General features: G+C 39.3%; 1 protein-coding gene across 6 annotated transcripts in view; it reads right to left on the bottom strand.

Annotated features, from left to right (window-relative positions):
• SMAP1 (small ArfGAP 1) overlaps nt 1-23,611 on the bottom strand; it is a 143,547-nt gene that overhangs the window by 81,411 nt on the left and 38,525 nt on the right. For 3 of the 6 annotated variants that reach the window (XM_033428694.1, XM_004270125.4, XM_033428696.2), the window contains exons 2-3: nt 20,261-20,394; nt 2,709-2,794 (exon numbers count right to left, since the gene is read on the bottom strand). In XM_033428694.1, coding sequence (XP_033284585.1) covers nt 2,709-2,794; nt 20,261-20,394 — 220 coding nt within the window. Of the gene's footprint in view, nt 1-2,708; nt 2,795-8,673; nt 8,795-20,260; nt 20,395-23,611 lie in introns of those variants that run through there. The other 3 variants (XM_049695437.1, XM_049695438.1, XM_049695439.1) reach the window with 2 other exon arrangements.

The following is a 23,611-nucleotide window of genomic DNA, read 5'->3' on the forward strand; positions in this document are numbered from 1 at the left end:
TTGGGGTCCTTGCAGTGTCTTCCCTGGAAACAAAGGCAATCTTTTTCTTTTTTAAAATTTTTTTTTGCGGTACGCGGGCCTCTCACTGTTGTGGCCTCTCCCGTTGCGGAGCACAGGCTCTGGACGCGCAGGCTCAGCGGCCATGGCTCACGGGCCCAGCCACTCCGTGGCATGTGGGATCTTCCCAGACTGGGGCACGAACCCGCGTCCCCTGCATCGGCAGGCGGACTCTCAACCACTGCACCACCAGGGAAGCCCAGGCAATCTTAACCTAATCCAACTGCCCCTGCCTTCCCAGTTCCCTTCCAGTCTCCCCAATTCCCTCCTGCCTGTTCTCAAGTCTCCCACGTAATTCATCTCTTCATCACTGCTCCCCTCAGGGCTGTACTAGTATTCTACATGCCCTCTGTGACTCCACGACCTCCTCCAACTCATCTTCCTTGTGGGAGAAGCTAATATTTCTAATGTTTCTCCTGCCTCAAAATTCTTCATGGCTTTTCAAATCCTTCAATCCTTTGGGCCAATGAAATGAGGTACTGCTCTATATGCTACCTATATGCTGCTCTATATGGTACTGAAAACCCTTCACAATCTGGAAAAATGAGCTTCTTCTGCCACTGGCCCACGAAACTTAAATCTTGTCATATCAAAACTTTAAAATGTCAAGTGTCCTCACACCTTCATACTTCTGCTCACACAATTTTTTATGCCTGAAATGTACCACCCACTCCTACCCCAGGATCTTGCTATAATAAAAATAGCCTGGGATATCAGACCGCTAAATGTGTGGGAAGGAGGTGGAGGAAGCAGAAACAGAACAGGACAAATACTAACTTCTTGAGTATAACCCAAAAGGTTTCTATACAAATATGAAAAAATATATATATAATGGCCTGTATCTCTGAGAAAAGATCAATTTTTTTCATTGTTTGGTCACACAAACTGTTTTAGTATACACATGGGTAGTACCTGTTCTTTTTTTGTTTTTTTTAAGCTACACATAATTTTTTTTTAAATATTTATTTACTTGACTGCGTCAGGTCTTAGTTGAGGCATGTGGGATCTTTCGTTGTGGTGCATGGGCTCTGCTCTTCCTTGCAGCATGGGGGTTTCTATCAAGTTGTGGCACACGGGCTCAGTAGTTGTGGTGTGCGGGCTCTCTAGTTGTGGCGTGAGAGCTGCATAGTGCGTGGGCTCTCTAGTTGTGGCACACGGGCTCGGTAGTTGTGGCGCAATGCTCTCTAGTTGTGGCGCACAGGCTCTCTAGTTGTGGAGTGCGGGCTTGGTAGTTGTGGTGCACAGGCTCTCTAGTTGTGGCGCGTGGGCTCGGTAGTTGTGGCACAAGGCTCTCTAGTTGTGGTGCGTGGGCTTGGTAGTTGCGGCACGCGGGCCTAGTTGCCCCCCACCCCGGCACGTGGTATCCTGGTTCTCCGACCAGGGATCGAACCCGTGTCCCCTGCATTGGAAGGCAGATTCTTAACCACTGGATCACCAGGAGAGTCCAGTACACAACTGATCTTTAAGAAACTACATTATATTGCCAAAATCACAAAAATCACCTTTGGATAAAATCACATATACCTACAGTCAATTAGATAATCTTATTCTGATGAGCTTTTTCTCAAACTTCAATATGAGTTCGAGGAACCCTATAAAATCAAACGATTTCTCTTTAACATGTGAAAAAAAAAAATCCTCACTAAAATGCCTGTGAGAAAATATTCCCCTCATTCATTAGGTCAGATGTGAAAGCAGAGAGAGCCATGCAGCCTGTGACCCACGGAAGGTCAGCAGTGACAACGACCCCACATCCCTGCCACCATCCACGTCCACCAAGTATGGGATTTGTCTGTCAACTGCTTCACATAAACATAATTACCACATAAAGGTGATCAAAGGAAATTCCTCCAGGGTCGGGGAACTAAGATCCCACATGCTATGGGGCAACTAAGCCCATGCGCCACAACTAGAGAGCCCATGCGCTGCAACTACTGAGCCTGTGCACTCTAGAGCTCACATGCCAAAACTAGAGAGAAGCCCAAGTGCCGCAACGAAGACCCGATGCAGCCAAGACCTGATGCAGCCAAATAAATAAATAAATATTCAAAGGAAACTTCTCTGGAAATGATTTTTCAAAAAGTACTCAAGATGCTCACAAATCAAACCTCTAATGATAGTCTGAAGTAATAAACAACCTATATGCTCCAATCAAGAGTTGGAGATCAATCAAGAGGAATCAGTTTGGGGCTTCCCTGGTGGCACAGTGGTTGAGAGTCCGCCTGCCGATGCAGGGGACGCGGGTTCGTGCCCTGGTCCGGGAAGATCCCACATGCCGTGGAGCGGCTGGGCCCGTGAGCCATGGCCGCTGAGCCTGCACGTCCGGAGCCTGTGCTCCGCAACAGGAGAGGCCACAACAGTGAGAGGCCCACATACCGCAAAAAAAAAAAAAAAAAAAGAGGAATCAGTTATAATATTTTATACTTAATAATAATTACATAAAAATACTATATAGATCATGTATTACCAGATTCCTATTAAAAACTTACCATATACAAAGCATAGCTCAGGGCAAATCAATTTCTATTTTTCATGACCAACAGTACGATAAAGGTCATATCTTCCTAAATATTCAATACAAAGTTAAAATATGAACTATAAAAATGAGCTGATTCTTTTAAACCCCACAATAAAGAAATGTTAAAGGATACTGATCTGTCTGTGGTCTTCGAAAGTTCTCTGGAAGATTGGCTTCATATAGTAGTCTTGCTTTAGTATTTCCCATATCTTGCATGCACTATAATAAAAAAATCACATATTTTCATTACTCATATAAACATTAAAAAGTAATTCCTATACACACATACATACAAACACCAGACATTTATCATTTCCAATACATATTCTTTAGAAAAATAATTTAAATCACAACTATGAAATTAATTACTCAAGTTCAAAACAGAAGCATAGTTTTAATCCTTCACACGTCTTCAACATACGTGGATCTGCAGTTTTTGAATGTCTTTTTCCGTGACTACAATACCACCTTCATTTAAACTCACTACTTCCTAAAAGTGGATTCCCTGGCAGTTCGTGGTATTACTATTGTTTTAAATGTACCACTTGAACAACACTGCCATTTCTAAGGCCAATAAGTCAAGATCAAATTTTCTTTGTTTTAGGCTTCAAAATACTCTGAGGTTTTCATGATTTACAACCAAGGCCACAATGGAGAGCAGTGAGGCAGAAATAGGGCCGCCCTAGAACACAACAGAAGTGGATTCACTTCTTTGGGGTTATTAATCTCCTTAAGATTCTGCCAAAAGCTATGGATCCTCCTCTCGCTACCAAAAACTGTGCCTAATGGCCAAATTTTACATACAAGTTCAGGAGTTCACAGGACTCTCCCTAAAATCTATCAACCCCAAGAGTAAGAAACATTGCTAAGGAGGCATAAGATAATTAAACTGGTTGAAATGATTATTAACTTAAGTTTCTGGATCACCTATGAGTAAGGACTAACCAAAGAGTACTTCCAGGATGTTCTATTACATTAGAAACTGAACTAACATTTACAAACAAAACATTACTCTATCACTATTTTACATCATTTTCAGGGAGCTTAAGTTCCCTAAAATGTTTTAACTGGTTGAAAGATCTGCTTTTAAAATTCCTTTTTCCCCTGATTTCCTAAACACACACCCCCCACCCCGTGTCCCTAAGAAGACAATCCAGGCTTAACAGATCACTAGATGTCATCCTTGGGTTGTAGCCCTCAAGGGGATACAGAACCACCTTCCTTCAGATAAAAAAATACAGTGACTTTTCTCCCAACTGAGAGTTCTAAGTCATGCAAGCTACTAATGTAAACCCATTTCTGGATACCTACACCACCCAACCTCAACATAAGAATTCTTTCAGGGTAAACGAGATTTCTAAGTCATTCCTCTAGAGATGATGAGAAAGTGAAGTAATAAAGGGCTGGGAAACATTAAGGGATAGTAAGCTGAAAAACAAGAAAATGTTTTGCTATTTAGCTCTGGAGAGAAGAGAGTAGGCCAAGGGCTCCCCCGTGTCATGAGGCACAGTAGCATGGAGTCAGTCAGTGTGAGGAGGGCTAGGGAACAATCCTCTGAGTGGGGAGAAGAGCGGAGAGACTTTCAGGACTGCTAACCCTTCCTGAAAAAAGGAAGACTGTTTTCCATCGCAAGCATTCAATGACGCCGCATCTTTGTGCGGGGGCACATGGGAATTCAGTAGTAGAGACGACCAACTCACGTCATCATAAAGGCATCAAATATTTGGAAAGAACGAGACCAAGAGAAAGTGTGCATAATATATGCAATGAAGCAAAAAGTAACTTAGATACAGCTCACAGAAACTACAAAAATAAGAAAACCTGAAGTTTCTAACACACAAACAAGAGTACATAAAAATTTTAACAGAAAATTTAGTAAGACTAAAAACAGTATCTGCTATACCTGCCATATCTCATTGATCCAAAGTTACATTTTTCTTCATATTATAACATTCATGAAGTAGAAATGCATCTTACAACTGATCGTGTCTTGTAAGTGATCATTTTTTTCTAATTAGTCCATAAAATGTAGTTGTTTCTTACAATCAGTGATATTATCTTATTTCAATAAATATGACTCTATACATTTTATATAAATATTCTCTTTAATATAGGTCATTAATATTTTATTTTGGCAAAATAAAAAATTAAGAACAAGGCATACATGTACATTGTACCAAATTATTTAATTTTGTTCTACGGATGCTATCCATCACAGTTAGACAGGAGGAAAAAAAGGTGTAAAATCTGAAAGGGAGAAGTGATGTGAAATTATGAGCCATTTCTACAGCAGACCACTGCCAAAAAGTGACCTGACGCAGGTGCTCGTGTGTGTGTGCGTGTCTCTGTTAGCTGGGACTGGGGGAAACAAGGATTCAATAACATCACGGATGTAGAGAGATCATTCTGTAAGGAGAAGGAAGACACTAGTAAGCTCAAATAATTTCTAAGTTTCTAAAAAGTAGAACAGAGTAGGGTGGAAGGAAAGTCTGCAATGAAAGGATTAGTGGAGATGAAACTGGTTCAGCCACTGGAGATGGTTAGAGTGAAGAGAAAAAAACAACAGGAGCTGGCATTCCTGGGAGGTGATAGGAGTGTGGTACAAACTACCTGTCCTCAGAGTGTCAAGACACTACAGGCAAGGGCCCTACAGAACACGTGAAAATTTTTTCTATTGGACTTAAGAGCAAATTCTGGTAATTGGCAGAAGAAAATAATGAAACAGCCTAACAGCTACAATAACAAGCATTAGCCTCAATATCTTATTAATATATATAAATAATATAGTATTATAAATTAGATGTATTATATATAATATATAAATTGCATATATATTATAATACATAAATTGCTTATATATATGCCATTTCAAAGTTTTTAAAATCCTGATTTAGGTATTATTACCCTAATTTGACAGGAAAGGAAACTGAAGCTGCAAGATGTTAAGTAACAGGCCCAGGAGTCTCCATTAGAATTAAACTCGACAGAACCAACATCGGCCACTGGCAGTCTAGACACCTCAGGCTGCAGCCAATGGAACTAGGGACCATGTCACGCAGGGCTCATGAACACCAGGCTCTTTGCTTTAGCGGCTCAGTTTTCATTTTACAGATGAGGAAACAAGCACAAAGAGGTTCCCTGCTGGGTAATTCAAGGAATCAGTTACAGAGTTTTAAAAATATTTTAAAAGAGATATTTATTTACATAGTAAACTATACTTCATCTCAAAACTGATTTTTTAAAAACAAGGCAAGCATCCAGTGAGCAGAAATGTATTGATATTCTTGACAAACCATTGTAAGAACAGATGAAATACAAAGTCAACATTCATTTTTACTTTAAGAAAAAATACATTAATATATTGAAGAATAAGTGAAATGTGTACTCCGCAGTTATGATAAATGCCATTTAGGCAGGACATATTTAAAAATTGTTATTTACTATGCCTATTAAATTCAATCTGTCCTCCTTTTATACTTTATATGGTCCTAGAAAGATGAATATTATATTGTATATAAATGAACGATCTTCATCCAAAACCACCACCATTATAACCGCAAAGCAAGGCTTCACCTGGAAATGGTATAATAGGACACACTTAAAAATCCCAAAGCCCACTATTAAAAGCACTTGTCCTCATAATCTGAGTGCTTTCAGTTTCTCCCCCACAATCCAGTACACAGAACAACAGTTGCCCAAAGCCTCACACATCACTTGAGATTCAATTTTTAAAAATACTGTTTGAATCAAAATGCTGAAAAGCCTCTATGGGCTAAACACATTGTCATCACAATCTAATGAAGATGAAGCATTTCTATCTCTGAAACTTTCTAAGTAGACAACATATCACCCAGTCCCAGTTTTTGCACTAAAAAACAATAAAACTGGGCTTCCCTGGTAGTGCAGCGGTTGAGAGTCCGCCTACCAATGCAGGGGACACGGGTTCGTGACCTGGTCTGGGAAGATCCCACATGCCGCGGAGCGGCTGGGCCCGTGAGCCATGGCTGCTGAGCCTGCGCGTCCGGAGCCTATGCTCCGCAACGGGAGAGGCCACAACAGTGAGAGGCCCGCATACCACAAAAAAAAAAAAAAACAAAGAAAACAATAAATCTTATATTCTAAAAGAGTTCTAAACTTTTTAACGTTTTACAGAGACTAAAGAGAACTGAGGTTGTCAATTTAAAGTTTTAATTGGCATTTAGTTATTGGATTGTGTAATTTAATAAACATACCCAAAAACTAAAAAAAAAAAAAAAAGTGGGAATAGATTTTTAAAAGGCATAATCAATAAGCAAACAAATGTAATAGGAAATTTTATTTTTATGTAACACTACTGTGTATGTTTAAAAAAAAAAGGCATTGTTTTATGTCAATGGGGCATCTCCAGTGGAAAAACATGGTAATTAAGCAGCACACAAAAACAGTTTTACTGCAAAAAGGGCCATGAAATGAATGCAAAGATAAAAGGCAACAGGAACATACAGAAACAAAGTGTGCCCAAGTTTGTCATTGTCAATATCAGGAAATAATAAAAGACAAGATAAGTAACAGGCCACCAGAAGTTCCAACTCAATGATTCATTCTCCTGAGAATAAAATCTGTCACATTTTTTCTTTTCTTTAACCTTCCAAACTCCTGGGGTGTGGAATGTAACTACGTGAAGCCACTACTCCAGGGCAGGCTGCTCCTATTTGCCCTAGCCCGCACACCCAGCGCAGTCCAGCCCAGGGCCTGGGTCTGTGTTTAGGAGCCAGGCGCCTGGGCCTCCCCTCTCCTTCACCTTGTGCGCCCTCCCCCCCTTTGCTCAGCACCTACCCCAAGTGTCCCTGGAGCGTCTCCTGTACTTTCTCTCTCTCAGCAACAACCATTTATGAGCAAACTGAAACCCACATTAATGGACTGTTTCAGGAAGCTATCTGCATAGTTTTCATAAATTTTTATGTGTATACTGACTTGCCCTTTGGGGTTTACTGGCTATTTTTAAAAATGGAATAAGTGGAAAAAAAGAATAACAGCTACAAAACAAAGGACTGAGATTACTAATTGCTTTGTTGCAAATGACTAGGTTACAATGTGGCAATTAGATCTTCTAAATTCCCAATGGCAAAAATGCAAAACATCAAAATAATCAATAGAATCTTACACATTAGCATGTCATGGAAATACGCTACAGGTCTATGCTAAATCTGGAGGAAAAAAAGGTAAAAAACTATGTAAATTAAAACACTTTTACCCATTTTCTGAGAAATAGACGGGGGTGGGAGAGAGAAGACTCTTACTCCCAGGTCAAAAGATTGTTGTGTAAGGATATGAAAATAGCTAAAAATGTGTATCACCTGTATGTTTGTATATATGCATAAAACATTTCAGGAAGAATATACAAGAAACTGAAAAACAGGCTTGTTCCTACAGAGGGACACTGGATGACTGAGGGACAAAAATGGGAGGGAGACCACCCATTTTACACCTTCTGTACCCTTTGATGTTTGTACCGTGTCCATATGTTTCCCACTCCCCAACACAATAAAAGAGTTAGAGGGGGGCTTCATTAATCCTACACTGTTCCTAAATAAAATACATCCAGAGGGAGCTTAGCCAGGGATCCAAGCAGCATGTGACTCAGAGCAAGGAGACCTCCTCTCACTAGGGCCCTCCACCTCCACTAAGAGAACAGGGTCTCCTGACAATCCGAGACGTTATGATCGAATAAAATTAATACATTTAACAAATCCCATCCAAGAATATCTCACAGTCAGAATACATTCAAAATATAAATACGGCATTTACATGCCAGGTGTTTTCCCAGTATCATTACCTTCATTACTGTTGCTGAAGATGACATCATTAAACTTTCAACTATTAGTTTTTGCTTCTTAAGATTTCCATGTATGTGGTTTTGTGCGGGAGAGGGAGCACCACTTGCTCTATTTTCTATTCATTAAAATTTGTAGAACACAAAGACTAGCATTTCAAACTGCCTTAGCTGAACGTGCGTGCATGCGTGCGTGCGTGTGTGTGTGTGTATGTATATATTTTAAAACCTCATAATTAAACAGAGAAATTGTAGTCCCTGGCAATTCTTCACATCAGTGACTCACCTCTACTACCACTTGAAATTTCCCAGAATAGTTCTCTATCTTCCTCTCAAAAGCCACCAGGATTTCTTGCATAGGAGCAAGCTTTTCAGGACTGGTTTCAAGATCTTTTGGGTTCCAGCTGCTGGAAAAGAAGGGCCACTGTTTTTGGTCTCAGGAGCTCTTTGGAAATATTTAATACAGAGTCCATTCCTTCAGTTTTCATGAAATTGCGTTTTAGGGGAGTTGATCTCTTTCTGTTTTAATTGTTGTTTTTAAGAACAAAGTAAGTAAACCACACGTATTTAAACATTAAAATTGTTAAATGATGATGTGGAATCAGAGGTACCAGTTTTCCTATTTTTCACAATTTCTAGATATTCTCAGATCTTGATTCATAAGTTGCAGCATTGGCTAAGTTGCTACAAATTCAGAGAATGAATTTTTTTTTAAGCAATAAATTTAAACACTGTTATGACAAAACTGGAAAAGTTTCACATTACAGTCTTCTGTCATCTCTACTTACTATGAAATCATACGATTTGAAGTCCAGGGATAAACCACTACTTTCGTCCTAGGTGCTTAAGGCCCAGCTCAGGAGTCATCTGGACTCTTGCCCCTTCTGTCAGAAGTCTTTGTGATTCTAACTTTAATATTTTTGTAGATTTATCCCGTTAATCAACCTCATTGCCACTACTTCAGCTGAAGATCTAGTCACCCACTGCCTAGGCCACTGCAGGAACAAGCCCCTCGGATTTATGTTCTTAAAAGGAACATAACGTTAGGTGTCGCTCTTCAACTGAGAACACGTTAAGAGCTCGTAGGCTGTCCCTCTCCCCATCCCCCATCCCTCACAGGATCAAGGCCAAACCAGCCCCTGCCTACAACTTCCACCTTCACCCGCTATGCACATACAACAACTGCACCCGATAACTACCTTACTTTCTCAAATATGACACGTTTTCTATCTTTCTGCCTAGAAGGCCCTCTGCACACTGCTGCATGCTTTTAGAAATTAATACATAAAGGTCACTGTCAAAAAGGTAATGAGACATTTAAAAGATATGTTTAGAACTTATGATATCACTAGACACTGAGGGTATTTATTTTTTTAAGGGAAAAAAAGGAGCCACTACTAAGTAACTTGCTGAAGATGGCCCGTCATTTAGCCAACAAAGCCTAACCCCAAGCCCAGGTCTACAGAGTCCCAGGCCAGCGCCCTGACCACACCTGCTATTCTCGATCATCTTACATTCACACAAAGCAGGAAGAGAAGCAACCTCGCCTCTGAAATACTGTGTGCAATGAAATTAACAATAATTGTTCCCACATGATCCACTCACACAGGTATTCTACATTCACTGCCACTCAACAACTTCCTACCCAGTAGAGCACTGCCTATGGGATAGAAGACCTTATCTTCAAGTAGCTTGTGATTTCTTTGGTTACACTCAGTCCCACCTAGATAGTACGGAATTAATAGGGTTAATGAGTGACTTGAGCCAAGAACTATAGCCAGTCACTAGGAAAAGGGAACTCTAAAAAGCATTACTGATATTTTTAAAAGTTTAACCTCAAAAACAATAAAATCAAGAGAAAAATCACAATCGTGCACATTCAGATTCAAAATAAATGTGACCTTTCCCCCAGTGGATTGTTTAAAATGCAAACATCCTATTAAACTTCACAGATTAAATTTTGCTATAGACAGTATCACATTTCTTTCTTCACCTCACTCTGCAAATCAGGTAATAGATAAAGCCAGCACTGTGCTGCCACCTTACTCTGCTTCTTTGAGGACACATTTAACGATCCTGGCAAGGAGGTGGCATAAGTTGAATCTCAGTCAAATGGTTTGCAGGGCAGAAACTGAGACACAGATGTAGAGAACAAACGTACGGACACTAAGCGGGGAAAGCGGCAGGGTGGTGGTGTGCTGAACTGGGCGACTGTGATTGACATGTATACACTGATGTGTATACAACTGATGACTCATAAGAACCTGCTGTATAAATAAATAAATAAATAAAATTAAAAAATACAATGAGAATATGGGCCATTGCAGAAAATCTGTAAAATGGATACACAATTAAAAAAAAAAAGTTAAATGTGTACATGAGGCCACAATTTGAGAAATTTCATCAGTTTGATGGAATTATAATGAGTCCTCCCACAAAACAAGAAAAAAGTTGTTTGACCAGGGGTCTCTTGAATAAGTGTATACCAAGAATTGTGAACTGAAAGTTTATTATGTGTCTGTTTATATAAAGCCCTATGGAAATTTATCTAAGGGTCAAAACCTTGAGAGGTTAAACAATGTTCTAACATATACAGGTCAAATGTGGTTAAATCATGGAGAGCTTCAAATTAGCTTTTTTAATGACAATTTTATTCTATTAAATATTATTTGTCATGGGAATTCTGTAACAGCAGTGACAGTTTCTGAAGCTCTTACAAAAAAAAGAAAAAGAAGTACTAGATTAAAAACACCAAAACCCATGCACAATATTCACACTGAAATTTGGTGATGGAGGATCCCCACATATCCCGAGATGCCATCAGGTAAGGACGAGGCATAATGACCACTAGACCTGCCTGCAGCTAATGAGGTGTCAGATGGATCTGAGAACAGAACACTAAGACAGTGGAGAAATACAAACTGGAAACTGCTGTGAACCCACGTGAAGAAAGCAGATGAAGCTGAAAGGGATTTTACCCACCCGAAGAGCAAGGAAGTGCCAGAAGCTGGGAGTGGGGAGGCGCTCCCATGAGGAACCACCAGATCTCCCTTCCAGGACAGGGCCCTACACTGAGTGATTCAAAACGGAGCAGGACAGAAATAATGGAGATAAAGGACGAGAAGGTCCAGATAGAAGTGGGAGAAGGGAACAGAGCGATCATCTCAGAAAACAAGTGGTTTTACTTTTTAAACATCATGTGAAAACAACAGAAGAGAGAGGTCTGTGAGGTTAGAAAAGCTATCTTGAATATGAGTTCCTTTTAAAGGTAATGAAAAACCCATGTCATATAAAGATGATCAACGGAAAACAAATCAAGGTCAAGTCTCATTAAAGTTATCAGAAAAGAAGAATAAGACGTGGAACAATGTCTCTGACAGTGAAGCCACACGAGAACAAATACACCCAGGAAACAGATCAGAACGGTAGCCTACTAATTCTAAGCTAAAGCTAAAAGACATAAATACAAAATACGAAAGAATATGTAAAATGAGTTTAAGGACGTGGTGTTATGAAAGAACAACTAAATCAGAAATTAGAAACATGCAGAATTAAAACGAGAACTCAGGAAAAGAATTAGAAATAAAAGAAAAAAATATTTCAGAAATGAATATGAAATCAAATAGATGACCAGAACAAATAAACACAGCAAACAACGGTCTAAGAAAACTGGAGAAGCAAAAGAAGAAAAAAATTTTAATAAAAAAAAAAAGTAATGAAAAGGATCGAAGAGAAAGTGACAAATAATAGAGTCAGGCAATGAAGACCCAACAGGCAGGTAAGAGTCACTGAAAAAGGAAATTCAAACAAGGAAACACGATACTAAAAAACTAGTTTTTAAAAAGTCACTGAAACAAAAAATTTGAAACTACATATTGGAAGAGCATACCACATACAGGCATTTCCTGTCTAAAAGAAACCTCTTATATTTCAAGACTGAGACAGGTCAAACATAAAAGCACGAAAGAAGACAGATCATGCAAACATCAAGCAAAAGAGGGCTGCAGTGGCTCCAGACGACCGCATAACAGCCGCGACACATCTACACCACCGCTGGGAAACAGAAAGATAATGAGCCAGTTACAGTGTTTTACATGTGCTAGTAGCCTCATTTAAAAACACAGGTAAGATTACTGTTAATAATATGTTTTATTTAATGCATCTTTCTCCTCTGCAGAACTCCCAGGAAAACATAATACCTTATCTCACCTGCACCTGAAGACTTAAAACGGTGCCATAATGCCATTTTTTGCAAGGAACTGACAATTTAATTACTCACCAAGAGCTAACACCAGGCCCGGAGAAAGGATCAATATGATACATCCTTGGATCCTGCTCCAAGTAAAACAAACCTGCACAACCGCATGATTCGAGGAAAATTTCAGTTCTGATCGCCTAACAACACTCTAGTTCCCAGTTTCCATTTTTTTAAAGACGGCAGAGGGAGCTCACAGGAGGCTGAACTTAACATCAACTACAAGTCGTTTCATTTCACAAAATTAATACGCTTCTAGAGAATAAAATTTATCATAACTCCATCCAAAACGTACTATGTCAGAAAGTGAAAGAGGAGAAAACTTCAGTGTACTCAGGCACTTTCATCCCCAACTCTTAAATCTTTTACACCCAAATTTTACCACTGAGGATGCACACAACATGACCACAACATAAAAAGTACCTGTCATTTTAGCTGCTTTTCTACCTACAGAGTAGTTAAAGTAACTATCAAGTCCCTTTTGCCTATCCTCCCTGATTTGGCCTGATCAGGAATTCCAGCTGAGGTGACAGAATACAGCAAAGCTTACTGATGAAGATTAGCCAGAAATCCATGATGTTAGTAGCTTCCTTAGGAAAAACCCTTTTCTAAGAAAAATCAAAAGTTTAAATTAAGACAAGCAGGTCAACGCTATGACACATCTATTGCCAAATTAAACTAAAGGCTACACCAAGTTACCTTACAGTAGGTTTTTCCGGGAATGACAAGGTTATCATAGAAATCTATACCTATTTATTTAGGTAGTGATTTTCTCTTTATGAAAGAAAATATGAAGGGCAAAAAAGTTCGTCCAAAACATTTTTAGAACCCGTCTTTCAGACTTAACCCAATAATCTTGTCACATTCTTTTGAATTACCGAAGAGTTCAGAACATTTTTATCCTCTGGGGTGGAATTTGACTTTTGGAAAAAGTTGAATCACATCTCTAACTGTGATTCACCGTCTTTATTCTAACACAGATAATGAAAATGTATTTTGAACTGCTGTGGTAACCAAAGAGGACCGGGCATACAATCAAAGAATCTCAAGCATGGAAGAGACTTCAGTCGTCCAAACTTCTCCCCACCTGCCACCCAATGCCTGAAGCCCAGCTACACACCTCCAGGTGCTCGTCCAGCCTTGGCACAAACCACCCGGTGATGGTAAACTGACTACTCTCCAAGGCAATCAATTTCAGTTTGGGGCAGCTTGAAATGCTGAAAAGCACTGCCTTCTAGTACCTGCATATGTTACCTTGGAACTTCCACACACTAGCTTAAGTTAGACTCCCTATGGCTGCCGTATTTTTGGAATTTTACAAGTATATTGGAACATGCGGAGAAAAGGGGGGAAAATGGAAAGCAACAGAAACAACGAAAAAATTAAGAACTGATGGAATACAAAGGCACAGAAAAGAAAGCCAGTCTGGATAACCAGATGATTATTTAAATTTTCGATGTACCAAGCTACAGGTAAATAGACATCTACCAATCTTAACATTTACAAACATACACATTAATTACTATGACTGTGGGCAAGATTTTCCATAATGAAACACTGAAACAATTTCATAAATCCTTTTTTCCTGTTTCCATATGAAACAGCTAGAGGTTCTGTTTATACTGTTAAAGAGCAGCTGTTAATTCTGATATTCTGTTCTTTATTCTACTCAAATGCATCATGTTATCTAGCAAAAAAAAAAAAAAAAAATCCATGCCGGGTAACATCTATTCCTTTCTCTTAACTTCTATCATTGCATTAGCAGTCGGCTTTCTATGTTTTATGCAAAACATTTTTCACACAGCAACAAGGTTTTTAATTACTTCACAAGAGTTCTTCAATATACAAATATGAGTAGATAATGTAAAACCATGTTGAAATTCCAGTGCCTTGGAATCAACCTAACGGGCTAACTCCAGCCTTACCAAACACACTTGGGAAAATTACCAATTACTTCATGCCAAGGATATCCAAGGTTTCTTAAGGCATGATGAATCCATGAATACCAAAGTGTCGAACAGACAATCTAAAAGAAGAACTGAAACTCTATAGAAGTCACTACTGGAAAGAGAGGGAAAAACCATCTGCACTGAAAAATACCGGCTGAACCCATGAGAGTAACTGAGTTTTCCACATGGAGAAAGACAGAAGAGCAAAAAGGCTAAAGACAAAACTGTATCAAGTCTCCAGCAGGAGGGAAAAGCAGAAAAAGAAACAGGAAAAAAAATACAGCGCCTAAATAATAAAACAAAACAAAAGATGAGGATAGTAACTTTAAAGAAAAAGCTTCAAGGAGGCAGCGATGAGTGTCAGGGAAGCAGGGAGTCCAAGGCGGAGGTGGGCGGAGAGTTGGGCGTGGCCACAGGAGTGACTGTGCTCTTTGTGAGCGCAAACTCATCAGAGTGACGGGAATAAAAATGAGCTAGCAGAGGCAAAAGTCAAGTAAATAAATGAAATAGCAGGTAAAGACCTTACTCAAGAAATTCAGCTGCTAAAGGAAGGTAAGAGCTAGTACCTGGTAAACGCTAACTGGTGAACAAGCAAACCAGCGAGTAAAGGAGCACAACAGAGTTGAGGGTTGTTTGTGGGGGTCAGAGGGTACAAGGCGAAACTTTTATGAAAGGCGGGAGTGAGGCAGCATGTTTCAAAGAGGAGGAAAGAGTTTAAACATGTCTCCAGGGGCTTCCCTGGTGGCGCAGTGGTTGAGAGTCCGCCTGCCGATGCAGGGGACACAGGTTCGTGCCCCGGTCCGGGAAGATCCCACATGCCGCAGAGCGGCTGGGCCCGTGAGCCATGGCCGCTGAGCCTGCGCGTCTGGAGCCTGTGCTCCGCAACGGGAGAGGCCACAACAGTGAGAGGCCCACGTACTGCAAAAAAAAAAAAAAAAAAAGATGTCCCCAAATGAACATAATTTTTTTAATTAGGTGGAAAAGCAGGAAGGAAGGCTGAGAATGAAAATAAAGGCAGGGAAACCAGCACCCACCACCTTCCTCCACCCTGCCCCTAGAACAAGAGAACAAATAGCTGGAAGTCAGATCGGAAACATTCAGAGGATGGGTGGACAGAAAATGAGAGGAGAGCTTCTGTTCTTCTGTTGTAACAGTAAATGATGATGTGAGGTGAGCTGGGTTCAAAGACCCCTCCCTCTAGTCCAAAGTGTAGTCCAAAGCTAAAGCACAAATGGTAAAGCTATAAAGACACGGAAGGGAAAATGCCTACAAAATGTTGAAGGCAAGTCCACTATGCCTAGGGAGACTGGATATATTTTATACATGAATACATTTTAGTTGTGTTATCTTGGTGTTTCCAAACAAATACCAAGTACCATATCAATAAATGACACTAGTAAGTAGTAAAACAAAGAGCATGTGAAAGACAATTACTAAAAGATTTATAGATACATAAAATATTAAAAGTGGTCCAAAAGTTATCAATTTAAACACCAAATATACGTAGTATACTTTCCACTATGGACAAAGTCTCACTAAGGTGTTTTATTGGACAACACAATTTACACGACTATCTACAAAGTGAGCTAAGAAACTTTACTCTTCATTGTTTTTAATCCCCATTTCTTTTTTTTTAATTTACCTTTTTTATTGAAGTACAGCTGATTTACACTGTTGTGTCACTCAGCACAGCAAAGTGAGTGACTCAGTTATACATATATATATGTAATTTTTTTCATGTTCTTTTCCACTATGGTCTCTTGCAGGATATTGAATATAGTTCCCTGTGCTATGCAGTATGACCTTGTTGTTTACTGTATTCTTTATTTTAACTCATTCAATACAGACACTGGAAAATGAATAATAAAGAATTTTTAAATAATGGGGAAAAATGGTAATCAAGACGTGGAGTTGATGAACCAGTACAAAATTTAAAAGAAAAGCTATAGTATTTATAAAAGTATTGAAACATTGATCCTTTCCAAAAATTTGAGAAGTACCCAACAATAAACCCAAGATCAAAGACATTTAATCTATGAACCACTATTAAAAAACCTGTTTTATTAAAATTTAAGGTGAATAACTCTATTTCCATTCTATCAAAATACAAATAAGTTTTGGTAGATAAATTATTTTCTTTTAAAAGTAAGCATACAGCAATACTAACACAGCTATAACATGACAGATGCCCTAAACACTGACTGCCGCACAAACATATAAATAACTGACATAAATATGATGTATGTATATATAATATCAGTTGATAAGAAGTCCTGAGGCAAAACTTAGTATGTTAACAAAAACCACTTTTATTCAACAGGGTGACGGGGCTCAGAGATTAGATGTTTCCACATTTACTTATAAAATACAGAAAATAAATAAATAAAACCAAAACGGAGTAACATCTCTGAAAATGAGAGACACGATCCCCATGACATGTCCAGGTGGTGGGGAAGACCCAGAGCAGAACTGACGACACGCAGTGAAAGCATTTCTCTTACTCTGTGAGCAAGTATCGCCCAAGCAGTTTCTATGCTAAATAAATTCTTACACCGTAAGGATATGGAACACTAAATCACACTGCGATCTTCACTTTCCCCAATCTGAACCTAGACTCAGAGTTAATAAGAACAGACTCCAAAAGACAAAAGTTCCAATGCACAGCAACCTAAGGGAACAGAAATCAGTGCAGCGGCTGCCCCTGGGGGGTCCTGACTAGATATGGACACAAGGAACCTCTCCCTAGTGATGGACGCGCTCAGAGTATCTGTACCGGGATTCTGCTGACGCACACAGTCAGCTCTGCCCATGCACGGCCCCGTGTCCAGGAACTCCATTTCAGGTAAAGGACTTGAGCGTCCACGGATTTCAGTGTCCGTGGGGGTCCTGGCACCAACCTCCCGAGGATACAGGTGGACGACTATAAAGACATCTGCCAAGGTACAAACTCACTTTTATCTGGATTCTCTCTGTAATTATACCTCTTTTTTTTCTTACGTAAATAAATAAATAATGCCAAGGGTGGATAGAATTGGATTGTAAGGAACACACCTACCACCACAGGAAATAGGATCTGCTTAAAGCTGAATAAGGAGTGACCTCGACAGACAATGGATGCCACTACCTCACCACTCATCTCCGAATGCCTTACCATCCAATACCACTAAACGTGAATTACTTCTCACAAATATTCTCAAAAAGTAATTCTTCTATACTCAGTAATACCACACAATGGGTCCATTTGTTTGTTTACTCAGTAGTACGTTTAGCAACCAGTTCATCACAGCGGATTCACTAGGGAAGCTTAAGATCAGAAAGATACTCAGAGCAGCAACAGCGAGGGTCTGCACAGTGAACAGATGGCCTAATCCTACTGGTAACTGACAAGTCAGCGTTACTGAGTGTTCAAGACGTGCCCGTCTAAAAAGAGCACAACACTGTAAATCAACTATACCTCAATAAAAAGCGTGCCAGGCACCGTTGTAAATGCTTTACCCGCGCTAACTTAGCTGGTCCTCACGGCCCCTGCAGGGGGACAGTTGCCACCCCACCTCGCAGACAAGGGCGCTCAGGCACCTACGCTCGGGCGTCCTGTCAGCACCGCCCAGGCCTACCTGGCCATCTGGCTCCAGAGACAACTTTCTCAATCACTTTGCTCTGCGGCCTCTCTAGAACCAGCGGCCTTAAAACAACCCCTGTGCTCCGCAGTGTGGAGCCTGGGGTCTTGGCCAACCACTTCTTCCTCTTCACCGCACAGCAGTCCAGGGCCAGTTTCCGAAGAACAACTCTGGCTTTGCCTGCAAGCGCCGACAAGGCCCCCACAAGATCTGTCCGTGTGGTTAGGCTTCCCTGCTCTTCTTTAAAGTGAAACTTCATTGTCTCCTCAATTTGATTTTGCAGGAGTGCACCTACCTTTACCCTCCTCACCTGCAGGAGCAGCCCCACGGCTTACGGAGCCCACAGAGCATCCTCTGTGAGAAGTACTCATCAAAAATCTTGCATTCGAAAACAGTAATTCTTATCTGAAGAAGCTGACAGTTGGAACCATGCAAATGTGTTCAAATACCATTTCAAAGACTGTATGTTACTTAATAATTGCTTTCAAAATCCTTACACATTTAATAATATAGGATCTTACTTTGTACCTATAACCAATCCCACATAAAACCAGTGAACTACAGCCCTCTGTTTGGGAAGTTATGCTCTAAACTATTAAAAAAGAACAGCTGCCTACTTCAAATAACCTGCAGCCTAATTGAGAAAAATAATATTTCTGGAGAATTTAATTGTCCAGGGATTTCACGTTTTCTCCTTAGTCTGAAATGAACCATTAAAAAGGCAATACACTGGGTCTTGAATGTTTTGTACCTCTATAATCCATTACAAACACCAAGCTACATTTTCAAGCTACATGTTTTCTTAAAAACAACTTAAACAATGTCATGAAATCTGTCACCACAGTTACTACAGAGATGTTACTAAGAACACTGCTTCATATAAAATGTTCAAAAAGCTCTGCTTCCTTGATTAACAAGTAAAATTTCTCCTCAAGGATCTCGAAAATACACAAGGTTTCATATTTCCTTTTATGCTCTAGCCAGCAAAATGTTCAAAAACTAGTCTAAGACTAAACTAAGTAAATTATGCTTGACTTTATGGCCTGAAAAATCTGTTCTATTTTTTTTCCTTTGAGTATTTTTGAGGTTTAATTTTTTTTAATATTTAAATGTTTGCTACATCTGGAACTTACTTTGGCATAAATATGTCTTCAATATAGAAATTTTACTTCCTTTAACCAAGTCTATGTATCGTTTTTTAATGACCACACCGTCCCAGCATTCTATTCTATTCTTTCCACCCCCACCCCACCCCACCCAACCCATGCCAATTTTTGTGTTACTTTTGTTCTTTTATGATTGTGAGGTTTGTGTGTGTATCACTGAAGTTCAACTACATATATCTGTATATTTAGGCTTCATGCTGACTAAAAGTAATTTGAAAAGGTCGTAAGAAAAAGTTATGTAATTTCACTGTGAACTATAAAATAAAACCAGTAGAAATAATCATTTTTACATTAGCAATTAACCTTAAGAACTAGCAAGTATGATTTTGAGGATTTAATACTGTCACACTGGAAAAAGGGCAAGCGCTTAAAATTACAAATTTCTCTCTAAAAAGCTAAACCGCTCGAAACAAGCCCAAATCAGTCACGAGAACATTTGCTAACTGGGCTGTCTTCCAACCCCTCGGCCCTATCTGCCTATGGAGAACACCCACCCCTGCACAGAAGGGAAGGCCTTCCAGTTAGCGCTCAGGAAGAGGTGGTCTGTTCTTTGTCTTTACCCAGGCGCCCTCTACTGACAGCAAAGCAAAACAGACTATGGAATTATACCTGCAAATTTCATCAGCACAAGGAAAATAAATTTATTTTTAAATACTTCAAAATCAACATTTTAGGTAAAAATAGATTAAAAACTGACTTTACTATAGAACCAAGAAAAAATACACATCTGTGAACTGACAATTCAGATAACACTCGAATTTTGTATGTGGCATATCCATATTTCAATATACTACTTTTCAATGTTAATCCTTAGGTGCAAGAAGGATTAAAGATTATAAATCCATTTTAAATATTTTCAATAATTTCTCGGTAGGGAAATGTTTACCTGGATCTGTTCCGGTGTCCATTGGTCTAGGTTGACTGACTTGACCCTGGATATATGAACCCCAAGATTCCTATGGATGCCAGCACATCTGATGCAAATAAACACACCAATATTCCAGGAAGCCCATCGAGGACCTAATTACAGAGAAGAAACAGAGAAAAGCTAGTATTAAAAAATAAAATAGGGCTTCCCTGGTGGCGCAGTGGTTGGAAGTCCGGCTGCCGATGCAGGGGACGCGGGTTCGTGCCCCAGTCCGGGAAGATCCCACATGCCACGGAGCAGCTGGGCCCGTGAGCCATGGCCTCTGAGCCTGCGTGTCCGGAGCCTGTGCTCCGCAACGGGAGAGGCCACAACAGTGAGAGGCCTGCGTACTGCAAAAAATAAATAAATAAATAAATAAAATAAAATAAAATATAACAGCATATAAGCAGCATTCTGGTTCTTTATACAATCGTAATTAATGGAGGGTTACAGAATTCACACGTTCAAATTTTCAAATGGCACAGCAGCAGCTTGCTAAGAAGATGTGTGTCTTGGCTGTGCTGAAAGGTTATAAATCAACCTTCAAGAACCTTAATGAGTTTACTAATTTTCTTTTCCTAACAGCTTCCCCCCAAATCTGTCTAAGAATTTAAAACTACTTTATGTGAACAGTTTACTCACTCACCATATTTGAACCAGGAGTAGTAATATCCCACAGTAAAAAGTCCTTTATTAAATGTGTAGGGTATTGCTTAAAAGATTAGCAACAAGTAAAAATCAAAGAGGTTTTAAAAAATGAAACAGAAATTAGTAGGAAACAGACAACCAACCTAAACAGAAAAATGGACAAAAAGATACAAATGAGTAATTCAGAAGAAATGTACAGCCAATAAACACATAAAAACCCTCACTGGTAATTAGGAGGAAATGCCCTTGAAAACTACAACAACTTCCATTTTGCAATCAACACACTGGGGGGGGGGATTTTTTAATCCATTAATACTAATTGTAGGATGAGAAACAGCAAGGACTGCCTCAAGAAGCCTTGTATCAACATGAATAAATCTCAGATAGAACCCTGAGATTAAGAAAACTTATAGATGAACTAAGGTGTGTTATAAAATGTTAGCTCTTTGGATCATGGTCAAAAAACTCTGAAAAACACCGTAGGGAAACTCACCTAAGTATACAAGAATACAAGCCTCAGCTGTACTATTCTTCATATCTTTGAATGTATTATTTCTTGATAATTTTAAATGCTCTTATGATTATCTTCACATATTGCTTGTACAATTAAAGTAAAATGGAAAATAAAAGTACTATCTGGAAATTATATCAAATATTCAGAAGCTTATATATAACAGATTTCTATAAATCACTTGATTATGAAAAAAAATACAGTAAGAGGTATCAATAAAAACCAAGCTTTTTGGGGGCTTCCCTGGTGGCGCAGAGGTTCAGAATCTGCCTGCCAATGCAGGGGACACGTGTTCGAGCCCTGGTCTGGGAAGATCCCACATGCCACGGAGCAACTGGGCCTGTGAGCCACAATTACTGAGCCTGCGCGTCTGAAGCCTGTGCTCTGCAACAGAGGCCGCGATATTGAGAGGCCTGCGCACCGCGATGAAGAGTGGCCCCCGCTTGCTACAACTAGAGAAAGCCCATGCACAGAAACGAAGACCCAACACAGCCATAAATAAATAAATACATTCAAAAACAAAAAAAACAAGCTTCTTTAAAAATTCAGGTTTCTGTTTAAGTACATACTTTTTATCTAAAGGTGAGAATGAATCTACAAAATACCACTAAGTCCAATAATTTCAACCCAGTAAAACTAAACACATTCCCCCAAAATTCCTTAGGAGGGAGGTTACGCATATACAATTTATGCCACAATATCCTGCTTTTAAATTTGAGAAGTGACACCTATAAGCTGACAAACATCTGGGACACGCTCTATTTAAATATGTTTGACTGTCGAGAGTGTCAAAATGAGTTAGTGGTCAACAGACCAGCACGGCCCATGTACTCGGCCACCTCTGAGCTGCATAACTTACCCTGGACTAGTAACAAACTGAGCTACCAGGTTCCCATCTGTTAGATGGAGTTAGAATGGCTGCCCTCAGTACTTAGGTGAGACACGTATGGAAAACATTTTTGAAGTTTTAAAGCACTACTTAAGTGCAAGTTACTGTCATGTTAAGAAATTTCGATAATCAAAATACAATACCTTTCTTTCTCTAGAGAAGTTCCTACATTGGTCTGTAAAACAACTGTATCTCAACTTTCCCTCTCAGGCAGTGGGTCCAGAGCATGAGGAGAAAACAAAGATTTTCAACACACTCCAAGTGGGGCTTCATTGTTACTAAAATAGAATGATTCCCCTCAGAATAATCTGCTACAACCTCAGCCAAATACAAATGGAGACGTTTCTATACAGCACGATTTTCCTGATGTGAAGGCTATGGCTGAATAAACTCGCATAATGGAATATGACTGTCCATGCAGGTAAAAAGCTGTAGCACCCAATACAGTGGTGCATTTTTATAACAACAAAAGAAAGGGACTTTAATGTAAAAAAACCTGGCACAAGAATAACGCTAGCAAAAATTTTTAAATGGCTATATTACTATTGAGCAAAAGCTAGATATAATTAAATGTTAGATGATGTTTAGGTCTTACGAATTTAAGGCTATGAAAACCATTTTATTGATTCCTGCAAGGGAAAAAAAAAACTTGTTATCACTTATGGGAAACTTTAGCCCCAATCACTTTTTAGCAATTGAAATAATAATGTAATTTTGTCAATGTATCTTTCTTTGGAACATAACTATCATAACTGAACAATATAGTCAAGAACCCCTAAAAATAGACTTTTAAAAGCCTAACCGAAATTACAAATGGGTTATCCACTCTATAAAATTAGCCTTGTGAGCTTAACTAAAAAGCTGGCTTGATAAAATAGTAGTTGCTTAACATGGTAGTCATGCAGTTACAGGTATGAAATCCTCATTTTCTTTCACCAAACTACTCAATGAGTACTTACCAATTCTCTGCCAAGTAAATGCTTTAAAAGACCATGGACACATGATAAAAAGCTAAGTTCCCAGACTCGGGAGGCCACACCAATATAAACAGGTATAACCATTTAAAAAACAATTTGGTGAAATGTAATCAAGTTCTAGATGAATAAACCCTTCCACCAGACGATCTGTTCTCTCTCTCTCTCTCTCTCTCACATACACACACACACGTGCTGACACACATACATATGTTTATCAATTTATAGTCATGATATGACACACCTATGTACACATATACATTCACACATACACAACACACCCTACAGCAGTATTTTAAACAGCAGGT

The sequence above is a fragment of the Orcinus orca genome, chromosome 12 (genome assembly GCF_937001465.1).
Source record: "Orcinus orca chromosome 12, mOrcOrc1.1, whole genome shotgun sequence".
Classification (NCBI taxonomy): Eukaryota; Metazoa; Chordata; class Mammalia; order Artiodactyla; family Delphinidae; genus Orcinus; species Orcinus orca.